This window comes from Mercenaria mercenaria, chromosome 3 (genome assembly GCF_021730395.1).
Source record: "Mercenaria mercenaria strain notata chromosome 3, MADL_Memer_1, whole genome shotgun sequence".
Taxonomy (NCBI): Eukaryota; Metazoa; Mollusca; class Bivalvia; order Venerida; family Veneridae; genus Mercenaria; species Mercenaria mercenaria.
In genome coordinates this window covers 35,688,665-35,710,254 of record NC_069363.1, presented here as the reverse complement: position 1 = coordinate 35,710,254, position 21,590 = coordinate 35,688,665, and the positions used below count along the sequence as shown (strand labels likewise).

Sequence of the window (21,590 nt, the reverse complement as noted above, 5' to 3'; positions counted from 1 at the left end):
ACATCTTTGTATCACAGAGAACTTAAAACATTTAATAAGAATTGTAACAATAGAGGTATAAAGAATAATCTGTCACTACAATATGGACTGTTTCATAACAATCGTCAAAGCTGTTTATATATTTGTATGTTAAGCTAGTCTTGCTAAAAGTTTTTTTTCTCTAAGGTCAATGTATCATCCCTTTTCCACATCAATTCTAATTTTAATTCGGGTCATCTTGTTATGAGACAATAGGTTGCGAATAAGATATGGAGAACAACAAGATGTGACATATAGCAATAAAACATATAAGTAAACATATGCACTCTTGAGTATGTTTCAAACATCCTACGTAGGAGAAAGTAAGATAAAAATTAAGAAAGTTTCTGAAACTGTGGCCTGTTTATTCATGACCTATAAATATTAAATCAAATTCATTGTTAGCCTAATGCATTATTTTGAGACTCTTAAATTCTTTTACTCGACAGTAATACACAATACCCGTTAAAAAACGTTACACCGAAATTCAGAAATACCAGCATGTTCCTTTTATTGTCATTATTTTTTTCTGCAGAATAAACTTTTGCGTATCTTGTGCAAAAACAGACAAGACCAGAGATTTTCAAATGTCAATCAGAACAACAACAACAAAAGCAACAACTACTACTGCAGTGGATGATGAATGTGCTGCAACCTTCTTATTCACCGAAATATCTATGGTGTTGACCTTCAGTTTCCAGATTACCTTTTGAACAATTGTTTTACTAACAGAGAACTTTCTATGTAACAATTTTGACATTGTTTAATTTTTGCCTAGTTTAAATCTGTTTAAAATTTCGCCTGTAAACTTAACTTTGAAAGGAAGGACGGTTAAACACAAAATTCTTGGTCGCTTCCCTTCCTTCGTAAAAATACAATATTTCAACCAGTCCAAGATTTCATCATGAACCATCTAGTTATGAGACAATGGGTTACAAATGATTATAATAAAACTTCTTAGCAAAATTGTGCAATGGCGATATCTAGGGCACTTTTCACAAAGTCTACTTAGGTAAGGAGACAAGGGTTTCAACAAGGTTCTGTAAAGAAATGCACGCTCTAAGATTTACACCTTATTAATAGGGATGTCAACGAATACCAAAACTGGTATCCGAATATTCGGTCAACCATCCGAACGAATATCCGGATATTCGTTCCCGCACATAACCTCTTTTTTCTGATGACCTAAACGTATTTATATAAGAGCTTATGACGTTTTTCTAGGACCCGTCGTACTTGCAGTAAATTAGCGGTCGCCATTTTGAAATGGAAGAAAGGTAACTCTGACAAGATTTTTCTACTTTCGGTTTAGTTTTATTATGCAAATTGGAAGGATTCGAATCCCTTCTGTCAGATATATGTAATTATTTATATAAGTCCGGGTCCAAAATATATTCTTTCAAAAATAGGCTTTATAATTATAATTGCAAACTCAGTATGAAAAGACGGATTTGTTTCTTTAATTATACAAACACATTATCAAGTGCAGCGCCGATATTTATCGACAAATGTTTGTTGCAGCCGGCATCAATAAAAGAGCATATAATGCACGTGTACTAATTATCACTTTCGCACTTTCTTGCGTCTTTTCTTTAAAGCTGCAATATTTGCCGACGATTTGTAAACACGTGTTTTAAATTCTGCATAATTATTAATTGACAATAATTGCATTGTTTGATCAAACAGGACTAGCTAAGATGTCAAGTATGTTTCGCACACCTGTCGGGTAGGTGTCATCGCCATGGCGACTGTGTATTACGTTTTGACACGCTGTCTACGTGGCGAAAAATTGTAATGCTATGAACATGAAAATAAATATTTCAGTAATCTGTATAGTACTACCGAATATTCGAATACTTAAATTAGATCCGAATATTCGGACCCGTGACCGAATAACCGGATATCCGGATATCCGTTGACATCCCTACTTATTAAGGTTTAATTGTTTTCTGTGCTTCATTAAAATCTGAAAAAGTTTTTGTCAAAATGGGACTGCATATATCCATTTTAAGGGAAATCTTCAGAAAATATGTTTGAAATTTTGTGAATCAGCCCCTGTATTACATGCCAATTATCTGTTAATTTAAATTCGAAACGTATTATTAGTGTCTATGTACTCTTTCATTTCAGAATGACTGTATTCTTAAGATACTCATAGAGGACATCACCTTAAAAACAGAACTGTCATGCAAAAGAAATCGCCATAAGAATTAAATGAGTATATAAAAATACATAGTAAATATTACAACACAGTATCTGCTGATAGGGTGCAGAAACGAAGATAAAAAGATATATGCAGCTTAATTCATGGTTTGATTATTTAAACCTTGCCGACCTGACCATTACAAGGTTTCGTGGTTTAGAATTTATTGCCATATACCTAAGGCAACTTACACATTAACCAAGGTGTTCCAATATGAACGGCCAATTTAGACATACATGTAGACAAACTTGTAAAGGGTTACTTAGCTGTACCAGCAGATTGTCCGCACTTGCCAAGTTAGAAAGTTCTTATCACGCTTTGATAACATCATCTCTAGGTGGGCTCAATTCATGCCACGCTGGGCAATCCGTTCACCGAAAATGCGCTGCGATGCTTCGATTAGGTTATTCGGCATGTCCCGCATTGATACGTACGCAGCTTGTCGGACTCATTCTCATTCATCAGATGTTGAACATGGTACCCGAGACGAACTCTCAGGGAACCATGATAATATCTGGTAAGCGAGAATTGCCGGACTGAATCAAGAGCAATTCGATGTACCGGACGGAATCGTAGTATACAATAAAGCCCACCTTGATCACTTTATTTTAAAAGTTTAAATAAATGTCAGATACAAGTCAAAATTGAAACATATTTGAGCTGTGCCATGGGAAAACCAACATAGTGGGTGTGCGACCAGCATGGATCCAGACCAGCCTGCGCATCCGCGCAGTCTGGTCAGGCTCCATGCTGTTCGCTTTTAAAGCCTATTGGAATTGGAGAAACTGTTAGCGAACAGCATGGATCCTGACCAGACTGCGCGGATGCGCAGGCTGGTCTGGATCCATGCTGGTCGCACACCCACTATGTTGGTTTTCCCATGGCACGGCTCATTTCAGTATAGTATTCGAAAGACGAAAGTAAGTATAAGAAGTAATAATTCCAGTTGATCAGTTCAATATAAATACGTTTACTACTTGGTGAGACTGGTCTTATTATTAACTGAGAAAAATAATTATTTCATTTACCGACACAATGTTGTACTCCTTGTTTAATAGTAAATGGGCCAACAGTGTTGTTGTATTAATAAAAATAGACTTGCCCGATTTATAGGTTGGTCAGGGCTACGGATATGTATTGTATTTTGTAATCGAAATATTTCTATAAAATGCTTCTTCCCCTTCAGTTTGGAACCGTCCATGTTCACAAACACGTTTGTTAATTTTATGAGGAGTAACGACAAATGTGTTCAACTATATAATATTATATAACAAATGTGTTTATATTTATCCGGTCAACTGCCACGTTTTCCTAAATTATCAGTACCAATCTATTTTGAGAAACAATATACTTTTTTATGCATCACCAATGCTTACTCATATACTAAGATATAATAAGATAGATGTAGAAACGAAAGAAATAAAATGTTCCCAGGATCTTTATTTTTTCTTCATGTCCATGTCACGGTGGCATTTAGTGCACGTGCAAATTGCTTCTTTCTTCCATATGAAGTACTTGCTATCAAGGGATGGAAAGCCTTTGTACACAACCTGTCCAACGGTTTCATCCACTGAAAAGCAGATAGTTTTGGTTTTACTGAAGTGTATAATACTTTCACTGTATCTACCCTTTTTCTTATCTTTTAAATAATAACGGAATGTTTAGAAATAAGACACCGGAAGTTTATAAAGCGGAATGTTTAGAAAAAAAAACAACACAAGACGTTTATTTCAACTACTCGAGTTAAGAGCGCTTTCTGTGGATATGAAAATGCATCGTTAATAGTAATTTAAAATGTACTTGTATTATAAACATATTTTAGCATTTTACACAGCAAAAAACAAACGTGTATCCTGTTTAAAATATATATATATATAAAAAGTACAGAATTTCCGAGTTTCTGTTTACAATCACCAGGATGCATGTATTATGATTGTTATACACATGAGAAAACTTACCAATTGCGTACAGTGTAAGAGGGCCTTTCTGCGGAGCAAATGGATCATTGCGGCACTTATCTACAAAAATGTAATAAAACAATTTTACAATAGTTTTGAGAACATCGATAAACGATGCAACAAAAATGATTTCTTCAAATTGTAAACGTTACAATTCAATATCTCTGAAATAACAAGTGTGTTTCACAACCTCTTGACGATAGAACCATGGTTGCTAAAATGAGATTGTTTGTCAACTGCTTATGCAAGCTTTCTTTCTTTACACATAAGTGTAATGGTAAGAACAAACATGTTCTGAAACCGAAAAAATGTAAAATCCATTAGCCATGTTTAGTGGCTAAATCATAATGAATTATTAAGTAGCACACTGAAAACCTGATTTTTACCATTCATGTCTTTATCTTCCATTTGATCTTTTAGACCCAAGAGCCCAAGTATTCTATATTGTTCTTCAGCCTTTTTCTTCAGGTATTTCGCGACACAGACGTCCTTTTCGTTTTCTGCAACCGGTTTGACCATATAATCAGCATGTTCCAGCACGGCACATACACTCTGCAGCTTCTTCACACATTTGTTCATCCGGAGTCCACAGTCATTGAAGGCAAGTTTCTCTCCATTCATCTTAATATCTCTCACCTTCAACAAGATGGTCAATAATGAATTAACAATTAATATCAGAATGTTATACTGTACATCCAAATGGTCTTTCTTCAGGAAAAGTATTTTCTAACATGCTTTGCCATAATACAAACCTTTGTTGGTGTCTATATAGTTTATGTTTAATAATTCATTACTGACAATTTTGAAGAATATTTTGTTGTAATTACATCCATAGACCAACAGGCCTTTATTTTGAATACTACATATTTGTATGATATTTCTGAATATCATAAAGCGTTCAAATGATAAGACAATGCGACTTGGTAGAAGCTTATCAACATCTAAAAGGACAAATGAGCTTTCCAATCAATTAACATACTCTGCGTCAAAGGAACATAAGTTTCTACAAAAAGACGCTTAATTCTAACTTTTGAGGTGGGAAGTATCTCAGAATGTGGTTCTAGATAAAAAATAAAATAAATACCACAGGTCAGGTATGGTGATGTAGAATGTTGTCACCCTTCGAAATATAAGATTTGAGCCGCACCATGAGAAAACCAACATAGTGCATTTGTGACCAGCATGGATCCAGACCTGCCTGCGCATCGGCGCAGTCTGGTCAGAATCCAAGCTGTTCGCTAACGGTTTTTCTAATTGTAATACGCTTTGAATGTGAACAGTATGGATCCTGACCAGACTGCGCGGATGCGCAGGCTGGTCTCACACTGGGTCCATGCTGGTCGCAAATGCACTATGTTGGTTTTCTCATGGTGCGGCTCATTTAGTCTTTCAAACCCGTGTAAGAATCCAAGCTAGTCAACTTGTCCTATGAAACTGATTGATGGGGCACTGAGATTCACCTCCAAGGTCAATCTTAAAACCCTGTGCGAACTGAGTGCTACTTGTTCTCTTGGCACTTAGTAGGGTTAGCAAAATATAAATAGGGCCTACATGACTAGTTTCTATATATGATAATATCGTCAGTAAAAGCAAAGAAGCAAATGCTTATGATAAAACTTTTAAATCTGAAGGAAAAAGACCCGAACCTTATTCATTGACGTTTTAAGCCTGACCTTAATGTTAAGGATGTTAGTTTTGTTTTTGCTTTGTCATTGTTAAGTTAGCAGATATTGCATTCAAAATAAATTAGTTTTTTTTATCTTTTGCTTTGTCATTGTTAAGTTAGCAGATATTGAAAATCACTTTTCACTTTTTTGTGTTATCCTTGGTATTGGTGTGCATGTCATGGTCTTTAACATGTGTATAATAATATGCTATTACTTTTGCTGATATTTATGCATTTTGTTATTGCCATGCTATGTCACTTGTTACCTAAATAAACTTACTATTCAAAATAAATTAGTTTTTTTATAATCTTGGGACATGTGACCAATGAATAGAGCACTTCTGGTTGTACATGTATTTCACAGGTTCATACATCTAATTATTATTTAATTTGTATTTCAAAGGCTTAATCCTCGAATTGTTTTTAAAGTTTTAATCCTCATATTTTTATTTCATTTGTATTTCAATGGTTTAATCCTCTAGTTGTTATTTAATTTGCATTTCAATGGTTTAATCCTCTAGTTGTAATTTAATTTGCATTTCAATGGTTTAATCCTCTAGTTGTTATTTAATTTGCATTTCATTGGTTTAATCCTCTAATTATTATTCAGCTTGTATTGCATCTTGGGTTTACCTGGTCACTATCGAACAGCCATTCCATGGCTTCTTCTCTAGGATTCTCCGGGTCCAAAATCCTCAGGAAATCTAACAAGTTGGTAAGCATATTTTCTTGACATGTAAATTCTGGGTAGAAATAGCGTGCAGAGAAGACAATGCGTGTTAGATTGCCAACAATATCCATCACGCCGTTAAAGGCATCCTGCCTGGAGTTGGGATCTTGCATCATATGAAACAAATACGGTAGATACTCTAGTCCAATCGATACCATACACATCTCCAAGTTGGCATAATATCTCATCACTTCCTTGTCAGTTCCTGATAGTATGGCATCTGCCAACATCATGGTCATGTTATAAGCGCTTTTTAGAGACAGTTGTTTAGCAAAGTCAAGGATACCACTTTCACTGCCCGGGTGTACCAGGTTTTCGAGTGATTGCCATGCTTCATTTCTTATCTGTTTTATCACTTCAGAGTCCTGAAATTGAAAACACATGCGAACTGACATTTGTTTGCAGACAGATATTATCAAACACTGTAGATTAAATTGACCAAAGATTTCAAATATTTTTTAAATAGCCCCAAAAGTTGAAACATAATTCTTATTTGTCTACAAACAAGACTCACGTTTCTAATGTCTTATCTTAGAATTCAACATTATAGCCCAGGGGACAAAACGTGGAGCTACGAAAACTTAAAAAAATCTTTACACATACATTTAGTCAGATTTTCTAGCACAAATATCAGAAACTTAAAAGCGCTAATGTGACCAATTCAGACTTACATCAGTTGTTTCCAAACTGACCAGTTTCATTTTAGCTTCATTTAAAGGAGGATATAGTTCAGCAAGACCAGCTTTTGCTTTAAGATTTTCTTCATCAAGCCCTTCGATGTGTGATATTGTTGACTGTACTTCAGCATCGTTATCTGCAAAAACATCTTCAGTAATATAACAAATACTACATTCTTTATAACTTCTTTTTAAAATAAAAACATTGTTGAAGAGACAGCGTAGTCTGCTATCCCTTCATTCGCTATATAAAAATTAAATAAATAATATCTGTGCGTAATTCTATATTTTTGCAATTTTAATATGTTGTTTGTCTAAAGGTAAGCAAAAGCTAATGTTTGTGACAAATCATGAAGAATGCTCAGATTATTGTTGTTTTCTTAGAGAAATATCAGATTATAATAATATATCGGAACGCCTTTGATGTCACAGCTGTGTCCAGTGCGCTCGGCATTTCGATAATTTCTTAGTTTAACATGGGCAATAATTTGGAAAGAATTACTTGACTGGGTTATTTTATTACAATGTATTACAAATTAAGATCTTAATATGACAATAATAATAACTTGCATGCAAAACTTAAAAAAGGCCATAATTTGATTTAATTTCTAACTTGGTTATGAATATACGTTATATGTGAGAAGGATGTCCTGTGTGAAGTTTCTGTCCAATATTTGTCGTGTTACTGAGATAAAGCTAGACAATCAGCTTCGTGCAAAGCTTTAACTGAATTAAATAGATAGAAAATGGCCATAATTTGAATTAATGTCCACCAAGAGTTATATCACTTGGTTAATTCAGTCTGTTTGATGACCTAGAAGCACTGTGTGAAGTTTCAGTCAAGTCCATGTATTTGTTAGTGAGATACAGCTTGACAGATCATTGCTTGTAAAACTTTAACCGAATTTTGTAAGTTAGAAAGGGTCATAAGTAATATTCAATTCCACAAAAAATTATCTAATTACGTCTTTTCAGATGGTTTAATGAATGGAGAGCATTGTATCAAGTTCGAAATTAAAACAAAGAGTTTGACAGTAAGTTACACGCAAAACTTTAAACAAAACTTTAAAATGTCCCAAAACTGGTCACAAATATGTCAAGATTCAACCAAGAGCTATAAGTTTTTTTGACTAGGATACCTTGTATAAAGTTTCAATCAGTTTAATGCAACGGTTACTGAGACAATTATAATATTGCACCTTAAATCAAAAAGTGACGTCATTGCCCGGATGAGTAGAATAGCTCTCACTATCTATTCTTTGAATACTCGAGAAAAAAAATCAAAAGATATGCATCAGATACATGATATACAGAATCCTAGCATTCCGAAAAATAATGACGATAAAAACATACCAAAATCACCGCATTCGCTTTCGGAGAACTCTGACATGAGGTATTTGTTATAAACCTTTAAAAGACCAAATCCATGTTTCTGCAAACCTCTAGGATCGTCACGATAACTTACGAGAGATCCCCAAGACTTCTCTTCCTAAAATAATGAATGTGCTTGTCTGTAAATGATAACGCACCATGCAGAGTAAATGAAGACTTAGTTTGATCTATACCTGATTTTGATGAAAACTTCAACCTTTTTTTATTAACCACTCATGAACCACTCGTGGAAAAACCAGTACTTGTGTGATATAAGGAAGTGTGGCATGATCCCAGTGAGGGAACCTTAACCACTGTACCAACTTTGAAAGTTATAGAATTTCAAAAAGGAAAATTTATCAGACACAGTGTAATTATATTTTCTGATCCTTTAGGGGCACGGAGTACATTCAATTTATCTGTATAAGAGAATTCCACTTAAACTGGTACTAGCCTAGTAGGGGGCGTGATGGTTCGTTTCATTACCTCTCACTAAAATATTCAGTCAAATTGATTCAGCTATTACTTTCTTATAAAATAAAACATTAGAACTGTACCTCAGAAAAAATATATTTTATTAAACGTATATCAAATATTTCAAAAATCGAATATATCAATAATTGATGACTGGATGTATGTAATGCTATTTTCTAGGCTAGGGCATCTAAAAAATTATCCTGTATTTTTTTCGTCAACTTCTTCCTTAAAAATGGTTTGTGTGTGTTTACATAGGATAACTAACATGTACCAAAAGTTCAGAACTTAAAACAAAGCGTGAAAATTGGACACACATAATGATTCATTGTAATATCGTCTGCTCATATGTACTGCTCGTGATAATAAAATAAGCGTTCCATTTATATTTTAAATATACCTGACTGAATAATTGAGTGTAACGATGGATCTTAGATGTTTCATCGTCTTTTTTGCTGCCATGAAATAAGATCCTTGTATCAAACGACTGGAATCGACCTCCGCCAAACCCATTTGTCAGTATCTCACACTTTGATGGTGGCTTCTCTGTGAAAGAAATAGCTAGATATAGGAAAATAATGATTGTATTTAATGTCATTTGTTCTCCATATCTAGACAAAATATAACAAAGAACCAACCGGAAAAGCCAAGTTAAAACTAGAGCACCGCCCGTAGGTACCAATGCTTGATGTGAGGCAATAAGCAAGTAATGAATAATGGTTCTTTGGCCTTCTTACTCACCTATTAATGATAAAATGTATCAAGATTCAAAGCTATAGTATTCAAGAAAAGTGAATCTAAACAAAAAAAATCAAGAAATACCAATTGTCTGTGTTGATAAAAGTAATTATTCTTACGAAATGCAAGAGAGAGTAATGGATCGTTATCTGCTTTCTTATATAATGGAAATAAATAAGTGTACACAGTTGCAGTGCTATAGCTCTTTTAGTATTCATGAAGTGTTTCATAACAAAACTCTTACGAGCAAGTGACGACAATTCCTCGCATATTTTCTTTACAAAAATCAGACGAGCTAAAACACAGTCTCCCGAAAGCAGTACACGTGGCACTTTCTCGTTACTGGTTCAAGACTAAGATTACTGGATACATTTACTGTTTCATTAGGGTCCATAGTGTATGACTGTTATAATGCTGGAAACATTTCACACGTACATTACAAACATCATTTTATATATTTCTTTTCACAAGAGAACACCACAAATATTTAAGTAGTATACTGCAAAAAAAAAAAATGCGAAGTCTGACTTATTAAAGGATTGAGTCTAACAGTTGAAACAATTACCATTAAAAACACTCGAAGAAAGCATTTTTGAACGTACGAAAGTGATTGACTTTAAAACTTACCTTCCGCTGCACATCTAAACTGCAAGTTGAATGCAATGACATTATTTGTTTTATTTTGCTCATTGTGCAAAGTTCTAAACGGGTCAACTTCCAGAACAAGCGTGTAATTTCCTGAAAAATATAGAATTAGAGGACATATTTTTTTGTTTACTTTTGAATATTTGTAAATATCAAATAACATGCGGGTAAGCAGTTTGCATTCGGATGTGAAATAGTGGGTGTGTTGACAGTGTGTGGCTGTAGACTCCACCACACAACCATATATACAAAACCGACAGAACTACAGCGTGATTTTCATCTTGCTTCCTTACTTAAATTGTAAACAGCTGTATCATGCATTACTCTAACTTTATGTGTCGTCATTGCAAAGGTAAGTTCATTACGCAGGTGATACAGGTTTTTCCATTGTGAATGCGCAAGCAATGTAACTACATGTTTATCATAACAATATGATACCAGAAACAATTTTTACAAGCTTTTTGCAAATAATATATGCGCCAGAAACAACTCCATTAACACTATTCGATGTATAAGTTCATTAACAATGTATTTCTTACAGCGTTTGAAGTGTTTACATTCTATTGTAGCCTAGCTTAAAATACAGAAAGCGATTTATTTGGAGAGCTGTCGTAATACAAAATATAAATTTTGAACATAAATAAAATAAAATGTCTGACCACAAAGATTGAGGACATCCGAACTGTCTTTAACAATCTGAAGTAAGTCGTGCTCCTCATTATTTGCTGCTTCTCCTGTAGGTAGACATCATAAGCAAAAATATGTTGAACATCTACATACAAATATTTAAAAGCTGTTTGAATGCAGACACTGATTTAGGAACATAACCGGCAGTTAGAAGCTATGTGAACACCTGTAACATAAGAAAATAGGTCTGGTCGTATGCCGGTCGTAAAAAGTGTCACAGAACTTGGACTCAGTACTGTTACGTTTCAGGGTTGAGCCCATTCAATGTATAATAGAGTTCTGCTTAAGCCGGTGCTTTGGGCGTGAGAGGTGTTGCAGATTCCATTACCTCTCATGAACAGACACAATCAAACAGAGTCTGCTATGATTTTGCTTGGTTGCATCATATACTTTCGAGCATATCTTACACATTTATCTAGGAATAGACTATTCAGTATTCTGAATAGAAATATCATCAATATTTTACTTTAAGATACATGAGAATGTGTCAGATACTAAAAAGATCAACACCTTCAAGATAACAACATTAACTTTTAGTTTATTTTTCGTATGACCATCCAGTATCAGTGGTCCCGAAACAGCTACCGATATTGGGCAATTCATTTTATCTTATCAATAAAAGAATTAAGTAGTTTGTAATTTTGTTGAAAATCCTTTGACAGGAACAACATGTATACCTTGGTCACTCTTGCTCTGCGATTGACAGATTCTTAACCCTTAGCCTGCTGCAGGCGAATTTAACAGCCTTTGCAAACAGCTTGGAACCAGATCAGACGCCGATTAAATCGGCGTCTGATCAGGTTCCAAGCTGTTTGCTACTCTGACAATATTTCTTCCAATTTTGGAGCAAATTGAATGAACTTTACAATTTTAGCAGACGGCATTTCCAGCAGACGACAATTTATCTAGCATGCTAAAGGTTAAAACGAAAGCTCCAGTGAATGACTCTCATACTTACTCAGGCATATTGGAGTACCAATAAGAGTATCATGATATGTAATTTTTGGGGAATGGTCGTTAGTCATTCCATCATCGTTGTAATGTGCATCAGTTGGTTTCGTATATTCTTCTCCGGCTGCTTTCATGTCTTTAGGAGCAGCAGTTAAATACGCTATAGCAAATACGCACGTGTCCTCCGGTTCTAGAAGTGGCACGTTGCCTTCCACAACAACCTAGAAAAACTCAAAACCATCAGAAATCATAAGAAAACTAGATTCACAACCTAGTAAATATGTGTATATTTTAGAGAATAAACGTGTTTTACTACTGTTTAAAATTGTTAATTTAGTTTATTTCATTCCTAAAGTAGAAATGATTAAGTGGTCATTGGTATTCGGAAATAACTCTAGGTTTGTTGAGATTGTTTTCACACAAAGACGTTGATTTCTGTCCACTCAGGTATACATCACCAGAGAATTGAAATGCTGTGCTGTAAAATGTACTGTGGCAGTAGTTAAAAAGAAAATATGTAGACTACATCGTTAGTCTGTTTTGTTAGATATGTTCCTTTTCCAGAGAACTAAAAGGCATTGTTACCAAGCCAACACTGATGTTCCGTGTAGATGAAACAACATATTCTTTTTTTTTCACGTTTTTTTTTATTGTTATGTAATAAGTGTAAATGAAACATGCCTTTAAATCAGCAAGAGGTGTTTTTGTGACCAAGTCACTGACAGACGTTGTCGTCCAATCTACTGCCATAGCCATAGGGGTATCAACTTGGCCACCTATGTAGCTGTTATCAGCGGCATTCGTCACAGCAAGCTTCAGATCATATTCTTAAAACATCAAAAAGAGTTTTGGATAGTTACACTAACTTTTACGGATGCAAGATGAGCGTTACACAAAGCTTTCTCCTTGATTGCTCATCCAAGATTTGTCTTTTGTAAATATGGCACCAGTTTCATTAAGAGTGTCAATGTATCAGCATATAAAGGAAACATCAACGTGTATTTAGATATTACTCTTACACAAAATGTTGTTACATTTGTCTGGACCTCTGGGATTATGGAGTCCAAACAAAGCTTTTGGATGTTGTTAATCCGCTTACGCCGGTGCTATGGGGCGCGAGTGGTGTGGCATTATCTCTCGTAATCAGAATCAATCAAACAGGTTTTGCTATTATTTTTCTTGATTGCGTTATCTGCTTCCAAAGTATTTTCTTAAAGATGATATTTTATAAGCTGACTTTAAGTATCATAAGTATGTCATATATTGTAGCTGAACTACATTTTTATGAGTAATAACATTATGTGATATGTCTAAGTAGCTAGAAAATATAAAATATTAAAAAAGCTATCTATAAATACCATGCAGTATCCATCATTTCACAAACAAACAATAAAATTACCTGAGAAATCACAAAGCACCATGAAGTAACCCTTTCCAGAGAATTCTCGGGTCCCGGAGTAGAGCTTCATCATCCCTATTCCATCTGAAAATGACGACAACATGAATAGACTAGCATTTCCTTACCGATATTGAAAGGGATAACATTACTTTTCCAACACTGATTGCAAAAAACGTATGCCCCCCAAAGACGACCTGTCCAAGTCACCATGGATTGCCCTTTGACTCTTTGATCTACTGACATATGATCTATGGTCCTACCCCCCCCCTCCCCCACTCAAACAAAAGGGATCATATACTAACAAAGGGCAATCAAGGATTGTAGGACAAGACGTTCTTTAATTATTGAGCGGGAACCGTTCTAGGTCTTAATGACATTTTGAACATTTTTAATTCTTAATTACATTTTGACATTTTGAAAACTACTTTTGACCTACTGATTCATAAAACAATAGGGATTATCCACTGACTACAGCCAGTCACCCTAAGAAATTTGACGACGAGAGGCTTTAATACAGAGCGGGGACCGTTTTCACTCTGAAGGTCATTGTGACCTTAACTTTTGACGTACTGTCCCCAAACAATAGAAGTCATCCACTGTCCACACTCAATCCAATCTGACTAAAGTAGATCTTCTAAACGAAGATCTGAGAACGACCCATTCACATTCGTCTTCTGTATATTTTGGATTTCCAAGATTGCTATTTTTATTTTCGCAAATCTATTTTTGTTTGAACCAATCAGACAACTTGTGCGAATGTCAAAGAGTAAGAAAATTTTGTAGTTAATCCAGGGCTCGAACCCGGGACCTCTCGCTTATAGAGCAAATGCGCTACCGACTGAGCTAACCGGCTGTCTGACATATTTCTACATAAAAATTGTTAATATCAAATACCAAGGCTTTTTAAAGCTTGCAGAATGTTGTAAGTTAACTTTTGATTGGCTAGCGGAAGGGTTGTCAGAACGAGGCCATCAATAGCTCGTTGTCAGATCCTATGCGTAGCGTAATAGGAGATGTACTTTAGTCAGATTGCACTCAATCATTCTAAATAAAGAATAATAGTGTATATATGAGTGTTTGAAATATAGCAGTTTTGTTTCTGATTAAAACTAACGTCCTTGCTCCTCGTGAATTATTATGCTAATGGCCATATAACTTTCAGCAGACGACCCATGTGCCCCTTTGGAAATATTTCAAACACAACTTTGCAATCGGTAGAACAACCAACCCTTCGAACGCCTTCGAAAAAACTAATTCTACATACTAGTAAATAGGAATATCCAGATGTGTTTGTATGGCTGTGACTTTTACATAAGAATACATTGAAAAAGTAAAACTACTGTAAAAGAAACACAGAGATATAAATAGCAGTAACCTCTGTTGTCGCATTTTCCTCTCGGTATGGTTATAGATCGTTGTGGTTCCGCTGCGAAGAAATCACTTATGATGCCAGTGATATTGTCGCTGGGCGGGGCCCCGTCGACTGAAATGTGTGGTGTTTATCGAATTCATCAATACGTATAATATGTAGACAACGCGTATTTAAAAGTTGATTATAAAATTTCATCGAAGGCAAACTTTATATATATGTTTTAATTCTCTATACTATTGTTTCGGTAGAACAATTCCTCTATACATGTATTCTATATGCGATATACAGGTCTATTGAAAGTAAGGCTTCATAATTAAAAATATGAAAAAAGAACTACTTTTTTTCTAATGTATTAGAGTTACGAATTAAACATGCAACAATCTGTAAAGCGGATTAAACTTGAAATGATGACAGATAAACTCAAAGCTATTCAATGATTAACAACAGTTTCTTGACAACCAGACGTAAGAGCAGTCAGTCATAAGCGCATGCGTTACTTTCGGTTTAATAAAGAAAGCTTTGAAAAACTGATCTCCCTTAGATTTTCGCAACTTTGAACGTGAAGGTATTTTAGGCATACTGTGAAACTGGCGCGATATCACCGCTGTTGATTCAGCCAGGTCGGTCATAAGTGCCATTTCAAATGTCCATGGAAATGAGTCTTCTGGAAAAGCCTCTTTATCGTAGGACAAACCCATCACTTCAACCCGATATCCGTCTCCACATATGTCCTAAAGTAAGCAAGAAAAATAACGTCTTTGTAAAACTGGACAAAGTCTAAACATGAACAGTTTTAGACATCGAATGATCTGTCTTAGTTAAAGCTATCTCCTTATACTGAGTCACACAAAATGTATAGATCATAGAACGTTTTAGAGCAGAACAATTATATATTCTGTTTATTAAACTGATTTAAATATAATTTGGAGTTGCCGTTCAGGTGATTTCAGCCACTAAAAGCCAGACGTTCATGATCACTATTTTCCCAGCAAGGTCTATCCAGTCTTAATTTCATTGCTTCAAAGCGGCCATTTGGATGTGCATTTACACCTGATTCGAACGAAATGCAGGGTAAAACTGAACGAAGGGAAGCTGACCGTGTCTGAGTTTAAAGGATAGTATGTTTATATATAACCTTCATCGAGTTGTAAGTATGTCCTGCAAGCAAGCGTTTCAGGTTGCAGTCAATCAGAAGTCGCTCTTCTTCGTAGTGTTTCGTTTCTGCTGTACTGCCATCTAAAATTATTTAAATGAGCCGCGCCATGAGAAAACCAACATAATGGCTTTGCGACCAGCATGGATCCAGACCAGCCTGCGCATCCGCGCTGTCTGGTCAGGACCCATGCTGTTCGCTAACAGTTTCTCTAATTGCAATAGGCTTTGAAAGCGAACAGCATGGATCCTGACCAGACTGCGCGGATGCGCAGGCTGGTCTGGATCCATGCTAGTCGCAAAGCCACTATGTTGGGTTTCTCATGGCGCGGTTCAAATAGAGTTTTTAAATAGCAAGTCGTATACAAATGATGCGATTGTCCGACATGTTTGAACATACCAATAATTGGTATAAATGTATATTATATCACGTTTTTTTCAAAGTGTTCATGTGTTTCGGATTGGATATGGAACCCGGTCCGTCTACACTAGTATGGTATTTTGATATAGGATTTTGTTTTTCAAAACAACAAAGAATAGGAGCTTTCGAATTCCATCAAGGTTTATTTAAAACCTTGTTCTCTGTGCAGGCAATTGCAAATGTATTGGCAATACTTGTATGAGAATCATCTACTGCAATATGTAAGAGACTCTTTCTAAACGAGAGTTGTTTCTTTTTTGTTGCGTTACCGGTCGGTGGGTATGCAAGTATATGTAAACAGATCTTTCAGTCTTGGATACGTTGTACATTAGCGTTATATGACGTTACTAAAATGTTTACAGTGAACATAATGATCACTTACTTTTAAACATTTTGTTCTAAAAACTGACATTTTCTTGTGATCTAGTTTCAATTTCAAATTTCAAAGCAAAGTTTTAAACTGTTGTAGAAACGGTTGCTATAAACTCTGAAACAAAGTATATGAATAAAATATAATGTAGGTTCTCAGTCGCTTCATACAAATAACTGAGAAATATTTCAAAGAAAACCCTGTCCTAAGTATTGTGAAATAACACGAAGCACTAATTACAATCGATTTAAATTTTCTTGCTTCAAGCTTTTCTGTTCTCTCTTTCCTGTACGATCTCGTAGATGTGTTTTGTCTTTGAATTTTCTTTTAATACAAAAAATGAATACACGTATATTTGTTTTCCTACATTTTATGTCTAACCCTTACCATACTGGACAAGATTGATACTGCTTTTGCGACCAGTGTAGATCATGATCAGCCTGCACATTTGTGCAGTCTGATCATGATCTGCACTGTTCGCCATCCAGTCAGTATCTTTTGGTAAGCACCCCTCTTAAAAGTTAATGGTACTGTCCAAATTGGAAGATGGACAGGTTTATTATAGAAATTTAGCAAGGTAAGGGCTTACCAGTAAACATACGATACTGTTTATCCTGAAGTTGTTCTATTACCGAAACAAAATATCAAAATACGTAATGAGAGAGTTTCAAACAAGCTTAACTTTCTACTCATTCTTTTATGCTTTAATAATGTAGGGTTACATGACATGTTATAAATGCATATGTATGAATAAAATATTGTTTAATCTATCAAAATACGCAAGGAGAGAGTTTCATGTTGTAAATATATATGTATGAATAAACAATCGATTATTTTTTTTCCTTCTTTGAAAGCCACTCGTTCTCAAAGTTCCGCCTATGTGACATTTTCTTTTCAATTTCCTTCGAAAATTGGTCAAATATCAAATAAATTAATGCAATTCCCTTTTATGTAAGTTATGAGGTTTTGAGTCACACTAACACAATTTATCATATGACGACTTTTACAGCGTTTAATTTAGAGTAAGACCATCTCGGGCATTTTTTTCATGCGCCTGGGGGAACCACGTTAGAACAACCGACCTTCCGCAAGGCAGATATATGACTTCGTACAATGAAGAATTCTACACACATAGCGGTGTCTTGAACCCTCGGCGTTGAGGGGCAAGTGATTCAATATCAGCAACCCCAACCACTCAGAAAGGGAGATCCCTATGTAATATAATCTCTCGAACTCAGTAACATTAGCATAACTTGTAAAGAAATAAGAGAAATTTTACCAGACTAGACAAAACGAGTCGGAACTGTTTTCAAAGTCGTGTTGAATTTTTTAAAATATATTTAACGGTTCGTACCCAGTCCCAAAATAACCAGAAACGACCTTTTTGCAATAATTAGAATACACCTTTTATGTCTGCTGATGCGTATTGTACATCTAATTGAATTAAAATGAGAAATATAAAACATACTGACAAAATATAAATATTTAAAATTGACAGGGCTTTGTTCGAGTGCATTTAATGAATTCTTAATTGAAAATTTCTAGTTGTTAAATCTGGTCCTATGGTATCATAGATTCTAATCAATTATATTATATTATATTACATTTCTGGGCGAAATGTAATATGTTTAAAGTACTCGGCTTCTTCTATGCAAATATTTTGTTATGGATATGAGATAGTACATGTTTAAAATTTAAATTTCTGGGATTTCTTTCAAACATATTTATTTGCCATTTCTTTTCAGTTAATTTTACCGGTTATAATATTGGTGAGCTCGCATCAAAATAAAGTTTAATGTGTGTTTTTGCATTAAATCCCTTACTTTTATTCAGACGAACAACATTGTTTTCTACTACCATCACATCGTTATCTTGGTTAGAAATAAGAAACATTCAAGCAAGCAATCAAACACGCAAAAAAAAAGAAAAGAGAGAAGAAAACCCTGGTGCAAACCATTGGCAGGTGCCAGTCTTATCTAGAGTCTTACCTCACAGAGCGTTTGCATCGTGTTATAAATTTACTTATATAACTTAATATAGACTCTTTAGAAAAAAAGAATATGATTTATTTATTGAGAGCAAAAAAAAAAACAAAAACAAAAACAAACCGCAGAGGACCACAGTTTCCTCAAAGAATTCTGAAGACTCAGAAGAGGCAATGTATCTAATCGGCTGGGAAGAAAATTGGTCAAACTTTCTATACACATAAATGAATATGCCACGTCATGTAAATCTCACTGACGCCTCCAAGTAAGGATTTAAAAGTACGAACGCTGTATAAGGAATTGTGACAGTTATATTTGCTAAAGAATTATAACTAATAATCATGCAGTTTTTCGGACTTTACCCGTGAAAAAAGGATCTTTGAATACAGAACAGCATTATAAGTAAACGGACGTTTATAGTCAAAAATAAAGTCAGTCCTACTGGGTTATGAAAAATATTTGAAATAAACTGTAAAAGCTAAAATGCATTTTTGATTGTGAACTTGAAACGGAGAGTTTTTTTTAAGTACAATAGGCCATCTTCAATCTTCACGGTCTTGTAACAAACCAAATGTAATGATTATGCGGAAACTACTAAACGGGTTACATTACACATTACTATGCGCTTAAAACTATTATCAAGACTTACAACATGTACAAAATCTCCGTGAGTGATTGCAAAAAGGTTATTGTAAAACTATTAAATGAATAATTCTTTTTTAGATATAAAGGTTCCCTGATTAGCCAAAAGACTGCAAATGACTTTCGCATATCTAAACACATTTCAAGAATCTTTCACTCATTATTTTAAAATCACTTCAAAGTTATATTTGATTTGAAAATAGAAAGAACATGTAATACTGCCTATTAAAGAAGTTAATTTTTCGATTGATGTAAACGTAATTCACATAATTTTTCGATTGATGTAAACGTAATTCACATACCTTGAGACATTACGCCGAACATCGCCGTACAAAGGCATATAGTCCTCGCGAGGAGTATAACCGCTCTCCCCGCCATCGTAGCAAATAGTAACACTCGCGGCAGAACGTTTATCCGGGTATCTATATATCATGTGATGTTCACGTGGTCACGTGACAATGATTCTACTCGCCTGCCTACGAGAGCAAATCGATCCTGCAAGTATGATTTATTGTCTTTTGTATCGATCTCTTAACTGATGTCAGAAACTATGATGAAACAAAAACCGTCCGTCATGCCATACCCTGACATTAAAGTGAGGAGATGCCAGTAAGATCACGATAGTTTATAGACATAAGTAAAGAGAACATTCTGTATGCTCTTTGAAAATGTTTATTGGAACATACATGTTGTTAGTTAAAGCTCTCAGTTAATTCATCTTAGGTCGATTGTAAAAGAAGTTATGCAATTATATTAATCACCCTAGATACCTCATTTCTGCGTGGTGCAACCTGAATGCCAAGCAAATGAACTGTGTGTATGACGCGGACAGAGATCGAACCCTACTAACCCTCTCGAATTCAAAGAGGACGCTCTACACTCAGTGATGCACCCGATTTAAATTCACTGGTTCATTTTAAGCACAAGTGATGTAGCTTATTTCATTTTAGATATTTAATAGGTTATTAGCTTTGTATCGGGAAATATGCACGAGTTCTGCAGCGGAAATATTGCGCGACTTTAGAAGCATTCTTCCGCTAAAGAACGAGTGCATATTATTACGTACATATAATTGTAATGTCAATATTATGAATTTGTTGAATAGCCTAAATAAGATTGACAATATTGAATTAATTAAAAGAATTAATGCAACGACACACATTGAATTACGTCACGCACCCGGTATGAAATTCAGCCGTTGGTGTATGAAAAAATATTGACTTTCCGGTACCACTGTAAGCTTACGGGAAATTGAAGAAGTATATAATAAGGAAACCTATTCAGCCGACTGGTTACGCTGAGTACGAATCACATGCCCCTAACTTCTATGGGTTTGATTCCTCACGTGAGCGGCAGAATATTTTCATGTAAGTTAGTCACTCAGCTGACGGGCTCTGTCCCTGTCTTGTTCACTGCCTCTAAGATTTTCCTCCGCCACTTTACATTTAATGGCTGAAATTCTCCATATGACCTATAGTGTGCCGCATCAAAAGTTCCTCTGAAAAAAAGTATAGAGAAGGAAGACGTGTTTGCTTATTATAGTGTTACTCATACTGAAAAGGCCAGCCATGTTTTGGCTTGTTTGACACCTACATACATTGAACAACATTTTTCCCGATCCATATTTTCAATGCCAGGCAACAAGAAGGTGGTAAATCGGTATTTTTTATTTAAAAATACAAAAAATGACTTTTTCTTTCATATTTCTGAAACCTTTTCATGTATCTGATTGAACACACACGAAAATCATATCATAATATTAGTTTACAATACCAAATTCAAAAACTTTTATTCTGAAAAAAAAAAAATACAACATTAATACAAAGAAAATTTCGTGAAAAGTCTCTGGAACCAATGAAGGTATCATTTTGAAATTTGCAAGAGATTTAGACTCATAAGACAAGTTCACCTACCAGGTCTTCTGTTTTGACAAAAGTATTCCCCCTTTTCATGTTGCCCTGTTTCGTCCCACTTAGGGAACCGATACAGATTTCATTTTCAAACTTTGCAGAGGACTTGTTAGCCTCATAACACAAGGTCTCATAACTCCGACTTCCGCTTTGACGAAATTATTCACTGTTTTCATTTTGTGTGTGCATACAGATGTTTGAAAAATAAAAGAGAAAAATAT

The 21,590-nt window shown here is 34.9% G+C and overlaps 1 protein-coding gene across 1 annotated transcript; it reads right to left on the bottom strand.

The window, feature by feature from the left end:
- Positions 1-3,047: 3,047 nt before the first annotated feature.
- On the bottom strand, positions 3,048-19,854 carry LOC123525084 (uncharacterized). The gene is made up of 16 exons (XM_045303823.2): positions 19,762-19,854; positions 16,025-16,125; positions 15,470-15,620; positions 14,893-15,000; positions 13,518-13,601; positions 12,800-12,945; positions 12,126-12,339; positions 11,140-11,214; positions 10,463-10,573; positions 9,498-9,643; positions 8,606-8,741; positions 7,247-7,389; positions 6,479-6,940; positions 4,566-4,815; positions 4,180-4,239; positions 3,048-3,791 (listed from the first exon to the last, which is right to left on the bottom strand). Exons 1-16 carry the CDS (start codon positions 19,835-19,837, stop codon positions 3,661-3,663), a joined length of 2,394 nt encoding a protein of 797 aa, XP_045159758.2. The 5' UTR covers positions 19,838-19,854; the 3' UTR covers positions 3,048-3,660.
- Between the last annotated feature and the right edge of the window lie 1,736 nt (positions 19,855-21,590).

Excerpts from the sequence above, each read along its gene's own strand:
- LOC123525084 (XM_045303823.2), bottom strand. The coding sequence starts at position 19,837 with ATGGCGGGGAGAGCGGTTATACTCCTCGCGAGGACTATATGCCTTTGT. Across the intron at positions 13,602-14,892 it reads AGGAAAATGCGACAACAGAG|ATGGAATAGGGATGATGAAG; the intron begins GTTACTGCTATT and ends CGTCATTTTCAG. Across the intron at positions 9,644-10,462 it reads GTTTAGATGTGCAGCGGAAG|AGAAGCCACCATCAAAGTGT; the intron begins GTAAGTTTTAAA and ends TTTCTTTCACAG.